We start from the raw sequence: 12327 nt of genomic DNA on the forward strand, positions 1-12327 counted from the left end.
CGGGGTTAGACCAAGAATAAGAGGGGTGTGGGTTGTGGCCTGTGGGCAGCCAAGGGGTAGTTTTGGGCCATTAAAGCTCCGATGTTGTTTTCTTGTTTTTAATTTTTGCATGACGCTACAACGATACAATGTTTAGTGCTCAAAATAGCACGCTATAACGCGATTAGCGTCTAGCGAGAAAAAATGCTCAAGCATGGCGTGCCCCTTCCGGATATGCTATAGCGACATTATAATACGAAAATAGAAAAACTATATATTTCAACCCTAAAAAAGCTTTATTTTCTTCTACTATGCCAGACGGAAAAGACCTCGCACAGAAGTCCGGGAAAGATGACGCGGATCACGAGTTCCAAGGATCACACGTGGTCTAATCGGACGGCGCACGGCAGGTGAAGTGGCCGTTCGGCCGATCGACCCCCTAACACTGGCGTAAATTATTCGCCTCGATGCTATCAGAACCTTGCGACAATATGTATTTTAATTTCCTATTAAATAATATATACACGCCTCCTTATATCTCCCCAAAGCACCAAATCCGTTTGGAAATCGCAGGTAGATTTGCGCCGAGGGAGTGCTTCAACATCGCATCTATGGCCTCCGCCGCGTTCTCCATCAGGTTGGTGTGGATGCGCCGCCTGGTTTTGTCGATTTTATTTTATGGTGGTCGTCTTCGTGTGTGCGTGTTTTTCTCTTTCTGATCTCTGTCGGTGATTTATCCGAAGGAGGTACGCGGAGAGCATGAGGGTCGAGGGGGCGGCGGAGGGTCGTCCTCCCTTGTACATCGAGGATCTGCCGCCTATCAAGGCGCCGAGGTTCTCGTGGTGGGCGGACGAGCTCGCCTCCGCCGTGGATGCTGCTGGTGCTGCTAAGCCGCCGAAAAAGCGGTCCATCTCTGACCTCTTTGACCCGGCGCCAGCCTTGGACGTGCCTCCCGGCGGTGATAGCGGATGCAACGAGCAAACGGAGGTAGACGGCGACGAGGCGCTGTGCTCCATGGTGAGGCAGGCCAAGGAGGAGAAGTGGAAGAGGAGACGGCAGGGGGAGGAGGACGAGGAGGCGGCAGCGACTGCAGCCCCGGAGAACACCGGAGGGCGAGAGCCTGAGGGGAATTTCGCGGCCACAAAGGTACGTGATCCAGCCCAGTCCATCGCAATCGCAACCCACCTCTGCCTGTCTGTCAACGCAATGATGTCATCTGCTGTTAATTATCCTCACGTTATTTTATCCTGGTTTTTACTTTTGCTCTGCTGGTCAGTTTTTGGTTGCTTTGCTTAACAGTATGATGAGTGGTAATAATCTAACTAGTTTGCTTTTGTGTATGCATATTGATACTCCGGGGGGACTAGTTAGTTAGTTGTACCATCGCACTACATATTTAAACCACATGTGATCGTTCGAACTCGTTGGATATGCATGCACTAGCAATATCCAGCTTTCGGACGGGAATCACACTTTAATGTCCAGGAAAAGAACCCTGGCGCTCAGTGTTAGCGCCCCCATTGTAGATGGCCTTATAGTACGGCATGGTTTATCGTGCACTAGTTAGTTAGTTGTACCATCGCACTACATATTTAAACCACGTGTGATCGTTCGAACTCGTTGGATATGCATGCACTAGCAATATCCAGCTTTCGGACGGGAATCACACTTTAATGTCCAGGAAAAGAACCCTGGCGCTCAGTGTTAGCGCCCCCATTGTAGATGGCCTTATAGTACGGCATGGTTTATCGTGTTCCCTTTTTCTCACACCTTGTACTGCATGGTGAGTTGTGAGCTGCTTACTTGGTGTCCCTCCTGCACAATTCAGCTTTGTCGACCCATACACAAGACTATTGTATATACTCCCTTCGTTTTTAAATATTTGTCTTTATAGAAATTTTAACAAGTGACTACATATAAAGCAAAATGATTGAACCTACACTCTAAAATAGGTTTATATACATCCGTATGTGGTAGTCCATTTAAAATATCTAAAAAGACAGCTATTTAGGAATGGAGGGAGTATATATGAAACGGACGTGGAGCCAGCATTTATGAGATATATATGTCTTTTGCATTTTCCCCTTGGATAGGAAACTTCTTCATTGCATATAAACGCGGTTATTTTTCTTCAAAATGCGTCTAATCTGTGAATCCATGTGATGGTAGCTGGTGTGGAAATGTTTCAATACCCCTTAGGCATGCATATATATATATAGGAACAATGTTTTGAAGATGGTGTACGTGGCACTTTCCAATATATAACAGTCAGCCTGTCACCATATGTTTGGCATATGATGCATGGTCTGCTGTTTGTACTCTATTATGGAGTTCCAGTAATTAGCTAGTTGATGAGGAGATTAATCACTAGGAAAGTCATTTTTTGCCTTGTGTTTCCCAATACACCGAGAGTTTTATATCGGCCGCTCGGCTTACATGCCTGTATGCCGTGAACTGACCGTGTGGTACACCACAACGACCTGGCCGTTAGTTGCTTCTTCTTCTTTCTTTCTTTTTTTTGCCGTGTGCTGCTGTTGTATACCGGTGAACTGTACACCGAGTACTTGACACCGAGTGTGGCGCACATGGCATACGGTACGCCGAGGTAGATTTTTGCCGGGTGGTTTCCGCACCCGATGTAGTGTGTTTTTCACGTAGTGAATAGGGTAGAAATTTAACAGGATGGCTGAGGCACAATGGGGGCAAACCCGTCCACACCTAGGTTCCAAACTTACTTATACCTAAGTTTCAAGTGTGTGGGAATGAAAGCCTCATTTCTTCACATCTGATATATAATGTTTAAAATTTTAATGCATTTTATAATTCATTAACATTTCACATAGAGCTAATGCTTGTAATATGCATACACCCATAGTGCATGCCTGCATGCAAGGCTCATCATGTGTTGCACCTTTTAAGATTTAATAGTCAATTTATTTGCTCTCTAAGGACTAGATTATGAATTTGTTCTTTAAAATTATATCACTCGATTACATATTTTATCAGCAGCTTGGTCACAAAACATGTTACTTTTCTTCAATAACTGTTACCGCTATGTTGTACTCCCTCCGTTTCTAAATATAAACCCTTTTAGATATTTCAATATAAAGTACATACGGATGTATATAGACGTATTTTAGAGTGTAGATTCACTCATTTTGCTCCGTATGTAGTCGATATTTGGAATCTCTAAAAGGGCCTATATTTAGGAACAGAGTACAACAATAAGTATCCCTAATAACCACTGTCCCAATTTAGTTTGTAGCTTGTTTTCCTCATTCATGTTATGAACTTTGATAATTTTACCAATGGGTGAATACTGTGAATGAATGCCAGATGGCACCGCTTGAAAGAAGAGGGAACATAGTAGAGAGAGGGATTTATCACTAATTGCTTGACGATGAAAATGCTGGTTCATCTTATGTAGCGGTGTGTGCGCCTAATAGCAAAATACTGCTTGAAAAGATGTGTAATACGACAGCTTAGAAAGAGAAGGAAATAACTATACTTAACCTAAGAGGGAAACTAATCATCCCAAATTCCTATATTTGATTGCTGTTGCCACATCTATTGCCGTAATCATTCTCACCATGCTCATGATGGCAGTATGCTAGACCACCGATTATCTGGATGTGATGACATTGTTTGTTAGTGCTGGATTATTTGTATTCTTTTGCAATGGGCCAGCAGGTGTGTTAAACATATGTAATTGAAAAGCAAACTAAAGTTTTGCCTCGTAAAGGAAATGTTGTGTTTTGTCTGGGTTCTGGCAATTGTGTGTTCTGGTTGTGTTTTGTCTCACCTTTTTTGAGTGTGTGATGTGCACCAATGTATTCCGCTTAGCTAACTTATTTCAAGACTATTCAGATAATATGTATCGAGAGCCACACAACAAGCTAACTAAGACATTGTGTTCTGTATATATATTTTAGTATCTTTTAGTTGTTAGTTTTTCGGAATAGATAAATCCCGAACGTTCGGAATTTAAGCATGTCATCCCGAACGTTTTTTGATGGCAATTTTAGTTGCCGCGAGGTGGCAACTTTAGTTGTTAACACATGGCAACTTTGTTCCAGTTCGATTTTTTGTCAGAAAATTGCCATGTTTGTTAACATCGCCTTAACTAAAGTTGCCATGAAAAGAGTTAGGATTAGCACGCTTAAAAATCGAACGTTCGGGACTTATTGAGGTCCTAGTTTTTTGGTATACATATTCTTACTTCGGCATGTCTTAATAAAATAGATGGATACTAATTAATAAATGGATTGCGTTGAAGATGGTCTTGCACATTGTGAACATTATGTTGGCTAAAATTGTTCATGCATATTCATAAATTACCATAACTCAGAAGTTAATACGATTGGTTTATCATCACCATATAAGATATTTTTAAAATAATATTTTTTATAATACTATGGATGTGATCTTTTTATTGAACAAATCAACAACATCGCATGGTAGGGTTTTCTCTCTCAAGAAAACGTGATAATTTCAACCACCATGTATTGATATCTAGATATAATGTATACTTTTACAAGCCTGCACATGGGCTCATTACATGAATGGGAGAGTTGCATTCTCGCTATGCATTTGAAGGAGGTGCTTATTTGCATTCATTCATTACAGTCTGCACCAAGCTTGGGAGCACCGGTGCACCCAAATCTTGGTCCATCCGATGGTTGGTGTTCGGGTACTATATACATCGACAGTTTGACCATACCAATCACGATATAGCAAACTAGCCTCTACATTTAATTTCCATTAGTAGAAAAGAGTTTTCTAAATGTCTCTATTTTCTTCTCTTGTTTCTGATAAAATTTCAATCATGATGTTTGTACTTTGGAACATGCATTACAAATTCTTATCTAAGTAGAAGATGTATTTGAGAGATCGGAAAGCTGGGAAGGTATAGACCGATGAACTAGGGGTGGACAACTATAGAACCAACAGTAACCACCATTGTTTTTCCAAATCTTTGTCTAGAAATGGACGAGAACCCGTTTTTTGTGTGTCTTCTACTTGACTAGAAATTTATTGAGTATTTATTTGCGGTTGTATTTGAATTCTTTCACGATTTGAATTCACATAAAACATAACATGAAGTATATTTATCCATACCATGAAGTATCTATGAGTGACGACATGTGCTCGTAATGTGATTTTAGCTGCATAAACTAACATGGTTGTAAATTTGTGCATGTAAGATTGGATTATTCTATCAAAAGCTTTTTTTTTTTTGCTTTTCACCTGGTTGTTACTTTTACCTAATCCAACCTGTGCTTTGACATTTGGGCCCAAATCATCGACATGTGCACATACTAGTTCATTTTATGGATATTTGTGTGTCTACATCGTGGCAATTTGTTCCTAGATTTGGTCCTGGACTTATTCTACCTCCTCTCAGGTGTGGTTTATGTCTGCGTTGTGTACGCTAAAAACACTTTAGGCAGAATTTTCATGTACCATGAGGATAGATTTACAAAACCCCGTAATTTGCGCATAGTACTCATTCCTTAAATGCATTTTACCGTTTGAATTTCTGCATATCTTTAGCTGTTGCATAAATGCAAGATATATTTTGGTTTTTGCATATTATTTCCGCAATGTTCTTGGTCTATTCAACTGGACTTGATTATGTAGAGCTGTGCAATCTGGTGTACGAGTTAGTCCCTATGAATCCATTACTATGTGTCCAACAGGAGATTCTGCTATTCACATTTCATCACTATATGTCCAAAATCAAACTGACAATTAAATAATCCTTCTGGATATTTGATCCAACACATCATGTATACATATATATACATATATTCATCTAATTCACCTTTAATTCCACCAGTGCATGTGTCCGTGTCAATTGTTTCCGGCATCGAAATGGATCAAACACTAATTCTTAAGCAAAGTGTTAGAGACATGTTAGTCATTTATTAGAGCACCTATATATGCGTGCGTATGTATCATTATGTTACAAGAAATGTTACGTTACTAGGAACTTAAAGCTACATATTTCCTAAACATGGTGATGACATCCGAGGCTGACACTAACAAGTTGTATTTAGAGAAGAACATTTAAGTTTGTGAGTTTTGCAGTGGGTGTAAATGCATGTTTCACCTACTAGCTGCAAATATGCAAGACCAGCTGAATTCTTTATAACATACTTGTGCTAAATTTCCGTGATCCAAATTTAAGAAGAACAGAAAAAATAACAAGATGTGTTCAATGACTTCTCCCTTCCAGAGTGTTCTGCCTTCCTGATGATTTGTTTGAAAATGGTATACATGTGCAAATGTGATGTGTGATGTCCACTTTCATATTTATTTTTCGTACTCACAGTTAATATGTATATTATGGTTTGAAATAACGCTGCTCAATTATGTACGTAGGACACACTTGAAAGTACAAACTTCCCTGATGAACTGGATACTCATCGATCACAGAAACATGAGACTTCACAGCATCACAGAAAAGAGACAGAAAATATATCAGAGGAGATTAATAATGCGAAGAAGGCTGACACACAAAAATGCATTGTTAATAATAAAAAGTGCATTCTAACGTACACAAGGCGCACATCCGTGAAAATGGCCAAGGAGAAACATGGCAATTCGAAGGACAAGGAGGTAGTAGAACTCTGCCGCAAATCAGTGAACCATGTCAACTTCTTGGAAGCAGATGGTGTACTTGGCAGTAAGATTTCTAGTTGTGAGCTACCTGAACAGCAAAGTCTGTGCAAACTGTTGTCGGATGCTATGGCTTCTTCATCTTCGCCATCATCATCCACACCTATGGGAGAAGAAAAATGTGTAACTGTAGAAAGTAGTAATTCTCATATGCCCAAGGAAGCATTCACCAAAACTAACGAAGCAAATAAGGATTACGATCATGATGACTCTGCTGAGCTTAGTAAGATGTCTGCTCCATTGATTGATCTGAATATGGCACCACCGGAATGTACTTATTTGGACTGCACCTATGATTCGAATTTGGAGGTGCCCAATCTTGAAAATACACATGGCGAAACTTTTAATTCAGATGCTGAATTGCTTGATGGCAGAGAAAACTGGATGAATTTGTCTTCCGATTCACAGAAACTGGAAAACCAACCACCTGCTGTTGACATGGAAAGAGTAAGGAGTTCAAGATCGGTAGACACATATTTGCATGGAGAGGCAAAGAAAGCTTGTGACGCAGATGTTGTTGGTCCGCCACTGAGCTTAAGAGAAGTCAGTGAGACTAGTCCTACGAGACAGACAGTTCGTTTGATGGGCAAAGATGTCGAAGTTTGCATGACCAGAGGTGAATCGTTTGCCGAGACTGCACAGAGACATAAAGGTACTTCTCAAAACAGGCTTCCGCTCGGCTTTATTATATGTAAATAAAGACATGTCTTCTTGCGAGAAGGACATCCTTTTTTCTCTTTACAAGCTCAAATTTTCCCAATTTTGCAGTAAATTCTACTAGTTCAATTCAAGCTTCAACATATCATGCAAGCACAAGCCAGGCACATTTTGAATACATGACTCCACATGATTCCAGTAGCCTGTTTCCTACAGCACATGTATCTTCTGGAGCTCGACTGCCATATGAAAACAGGTATGGGGGTTTTTCAAACTTGCAGACCAATCAGCCTTTTCTATTGGGGTGTCCACCTCCTCCCAGTTATGGTGCAGCATTCTATCAGCTGAATTCGCCGCCTCCTCGTGGTTATTTCTCTGATCCTACCCCTGGGGAAGAACCACCGGCAGCACCATTTTTGCCTATAACCGGACAGCATGGGGCACCATCTTCAGTTTGCCATGCCAATTCGCCTCGGCAACATATTGTAGATTCAGCAAGCTCGTCTGTTTGTGTTCTTAACTCCGTGAGTTATACACTCAGCCATCCAGGCCATGCAATTCAAGAAGTTTCCAACCATTCGTCGAGTGGTCGGTGTGTGCAGGAGAGATCAGGACTGGTGAAGCTCACTCCCGGGGTAAAGCATATACTGGTGCCAAGCGATAGCACGCATGGCAACTCTGTGCCGGTGCACTCCTGTTTACCCTTTGGTAGTAGGAACGGAAATGCTGCAGGGTCTGAAAATAAAGGAGCCTGATCGTCACTGCTTTAATTCAAATTCATTTGTTCAGTTGGAGAATTTTGAAAAATGTTTGCAACTTTCTTTCTGTGTAAAAGTAGATTGACTGATCTATCAGTGATGATAGATCTAACCCTTTTCAAGAATCTAGAAACATTAGGGTTAGACCTGGTTATCCTCGTTGGTTTGTTGGTAGAAAGATAGTTTGAGTTTTCCGAATATAGAAATCTGGTTTGGTCACGCCCAGACGGCGGAGTCCGCTTGGAGCATATGCGGCTACTGTTGAGATTGCCGGTTTATTTCTTGATTTTTTTAGGGGTGTTTATTTCTTGGTTGGCGACCGGTGCGACCGCCTCGCAGGTCGCACGCATGTAGTACGATGGGCCTAATTAAAACCATTCGATCTGTCTGCGGCTGGAGATTGCCGGTTTATGTCTTTGCCACGATAGGTGCTGGACGACCGGAGCGAGCACCTGGCTGGTCGCACGCGTGCCGTCCAATGAGCCCAATTAAAACCATTTGATCTCTTCCATACGATCATCCTTTCGCTCGCTTCGTCCAAACAGACACAAGAGGAGCGCAAACATTGACTTTGAGCGAGCCTCAGTGTTGTCGCAGCACCCTGTGGCCGCAGCAGTCGCGATACCCCTTGCAGAAGCAGGTGATGGGCGTCATACCATCGCCGCCGCTGGACACGACATCGCCCAGAATGTGCGTTGGTGTTGACCATTTGTAGCTCGTGCCATCCTTGTAGCACACTCGGTGGATGGTTGCAGCATGTGGGGCCCGTGGTAGCATGCTGCTGGCCGGTTGCAGCATCCTCTCGACGTCGCCACAGTAGCACCGCAAACCTTGCCGCACTGCCAGCTCATGCCCTCGCCGCGCAGCCATCGCTGGTTGCAGATTCCAGCCCACACGATTTTCTAATTCTATCATAGTAGATGCGAAATACCGGTATGGAGGCGAGCCGCACGGACGGTGGTCCCAAAGGAGTGGCCTCACGCAGAGATGGATCCCAGCCATTGCGCTTACCGCAAACATGGGTCACAACTTGCGAGAGGGCTATCGAGGGAGAGAGAGCTCCATTCTATTCGCTGGTCAAACGGTAACGGATGCTGATTTGGCTGGGCTGTTGTGCTTGTCGGGCCCATCCGTAAGCCGGTAACGAAATGTTGACGCGGCAGACTTGCTAAGGTGGATAGACTGCATGTCAAAATAAATAAGATAGTAGGAATGAACCTCTTATGTTATATGATGCTCATGTATATCATGCATCCGAATTTATTGTTGCATTTTTGCTTAATATCCAAAACAACACAACCAAGAATACATGCTCTATTCAAGCATTTCGTTTTCCATATAAATGAACATATTATATATTATGAATTATAGACATGTTCCACAATGTTGCAGTTGTAGGTAGTATTACAATGGAAAGCATGTTTTCAGGTTCTAAAAATGTTATTTTAGGTTAACCCTACAACACATTTGGCCACTATTGGGGAGAGGAACAAGATTTAGAAAAGGTAGTTATAGAGAGAATAGATATCAGATGTGGAATTTTAGTCACAATTCTCTATTTGTTTTTAATGAGTATTATGTCTAAGAACATAGCTATATTTGTCGTTTGTTTGATTAGCGTATCATTAGGATTACCTCAAAGGATGATAACATGACTTATGGTAAGAGGTTGAGATATTCTCTCAAACAATCATCACCCAGTTCTCAGTGCCTACCCCTATTAATAAACTAGTGGAATTAGATTCTTGCATCATATTTTCTGGTTAGACAACATGTGTTCGAAACTCCCCACCAACCTAACAACACAAAGTTAAGGGAACTCCCCATGGGTCTTATCGTTATTGTGCATTGAAATTGGATATGAACAAAGCTTATGATCATGGTGAGTGGGGATTTCTACTGTATGATGTTAAAGATGGCTTCAATTTGCAGCTTGTGGAATTGATTATGGAATGTGTATCCTCGCCCAGCTACAGAGTTCGATTAAATGATACTTGTCGAGAAATTTATGCTCACTATATGTCTTAAACAGGACTGCCTGCTATCCCCTTATCTCTTTCTGCTATGTCCGGAGGGTCTTTCTAGTACTTTGGCTCATGGAGAGGAAGTGGGTGGACTAGCAGGTATCGAGTATGTAGAAACACACCATCTATTTCTCATCGTTTATTTGTAGATGACTCTCTTATTTTGATGAAGGTAAATGCTCATACTGCAAGCACTCTGAAACGGGTGCTCGACACATATTACAGTAGCTCAGGTCAACTTGTGAGTATTGCTAAGTCTAGTACCTTTTTTAAGCCCTAATACTAAGTAATATCTGTGTCAGAGAAAATGTGTGCAGAAATTGAACTTTGTCATGGAAGCTCTCTTCGACACTTACTCCCTCCCTCCGTGAATAAGTGTACATCTAGCTTTTTTCTAAGTCAAAGTTTTAAAATTTTGATCAACTTTATAGAAAATAGTAGTAACATATATGACATCAAATGGCTATATTGTCAAAGTACATCTCAAGACGGATCTAGTGATACTAATTTAGTGACATAAGTGTTGCTACTTTCCCAGAAAATTGGTCAACATTTTAAACCTTTGACTTAACACAAAATGATAGAGGCGGGGTGTCCTGATCTTTCGATGAGATGATAACTATCGATTTGGTGGAGACGACTTTGACAATCCGACTACAAACGTTCACGGTGTTGTGCCTTAGCAATCGCTAAACCAACTCTGAGAGGTTATTGACCATGCCGGAGCACGATCAACCTGACCACGAAGGTCTATTCCTGCAAGCAATCGAAGAACAAGCAAGAATATAATAAAGTAATCTGAATATTGCGAATATATATGAAGTACTGATAAAGGTGGGGATCCGTAAGCGGTCCTGGTCTGGTCGTTGGACACAAACAAAGTACACGAAGTTGCAATGGCTAACTTTTAACTAAACAAACCCCAAGGGAAAAGCTACTAGATGGATCTACTTATATAGGAGCAAGGGGTGGCGGCCAAGGAGGTGTGGGAGGACGTCCCAAAGCAGCCTAAAAGTAACCCTAGGTTGTACAAGGCCAATGGGCTCAAGTGGAGGTGATGTAACACCTTTGGACTTGTAGTTTGACTCGGATTTTGCTGCAACATCAGATTGTTTCGTCCATAACTCAACAGTCCGGATGAATTTGAAGGTGAATCCAATTAGATTGAAAAGTGCACGAAATCTAGTTTCCAGCAAAAAAATCACCCAATTCGGAGTCCGTATGAAAAAGTTGTTGGCGTTTTGAGTCAGGTATGTCTGTGCAGTCCAAATCTGAATCCAGAACGTGAGAGACTTGGACTCTATCTTCTCTTGGACCAAAAGTGACGTGAGAGGACTTTTTGAACAGAACCTAAACTTCTCCTTTTCCCTTATCTTCATATGTGGATTGTACAAATGTCCCATACACATGCAATTAGACAAAACACAAAAGTGTGTGAAGTATTTTTGTTCTGGATAACATAAATAGATTATTGAATAGTTTGCACTAGAAATCACCTGACAAATATGTATGTATGCAATATTTTTGTCTTATCCAAGGTAGTCATGTTCTCATCATCCTCCCCTTCTTGAAAACAAAGCCGTCCTCGGCGTTGCTTAATGTGAAATGTGGCTAACAAAACAGACAAGGTGTACATGCTGTATATGTATATGTCATCCATTTTTACTTCCCTTGATTTTTGCACATATGACACATGTATATATGAGGAACCTTCATAGATTATAAAATATAAAGCCAAAGTATTATCATAAGTAGAATGCATAAAAATATTGCAACTCAGTTTGCACATATAAGTGAAGTTCTTATTCATACCAAAAGATTGACAATATTCATCATTAAACCATCCCAACATTGGTGAATAAACCTTACGTGCATCAAATTTTACATGCTACAACATGCTTAAATAAGAAAACATGCAATAAGTCATTTGACACAGAATGATCACCAAGATTAGATGTCATATCAAAATGATTAAACATTGGCACAATTATTTTAAAATGTATTTGATCCAAATCTAAATGATTTCCTGATTCACATGGTTCTTTGATATCAATAGTTAATTCAATGGACGCACTCAAAATTGTTGGTATTTCAGTTGTTTGATCACATGATGCATTCATGATAGTAACATGATTCTCTAAACTAGGTGGCGTGCTCAAATCAATAGGTAACTCAACACATGATGTATTCAAGTTAACTAGGCATGCATCATTCTCATGTGAAAGTGG

At 40.9% G+C, this 12327-nt stretch overlaps 1 protein-coding gene across 1 annotated transcript; it reads left to right on the forward strand.

The window, feature by feature from the left end:
- The first annotated feature begins 437 nt into the window (after positions 1-437).
- LOC123065120 (uncharacterized) lies at positions 438-8229 on the forward strand. Its single transcript, XM_044488479.1, has 4 exons — positions 438-616; positions 723-1125; positions 6364-7312; positions 7429-8229. The coding sequence occupies exons 1-4, from the start codon at positions 447-449 to the stop codon at positions 8070-8072; spliced, it is 2166 nt and encodes a 721-aa protein (XP_044344414.1). The 5' UTR covers positions 438-446; the 3' UTR covers positions 8073-8229.
- The last annotated feature ends 4098 nt before the right edge of the window (positions 8230-12327 follow it).

This window comes from Triticum aestivum, chromosome 3B (assembly GCF_018294505.1).
Source record: "Triticum aestivum cultivar Chinese Spring chromosome 3B, IWGSC CS RefSeq v2.1, whole genome shotgun sequence".
Taxonomy (NCBI): domain Eukaryota; kingdom Viridiplantae; phylum Streptophyta; class Magnoliopsida; order Poales; family Poaceae; genus Triticum; species Triticum aestivum.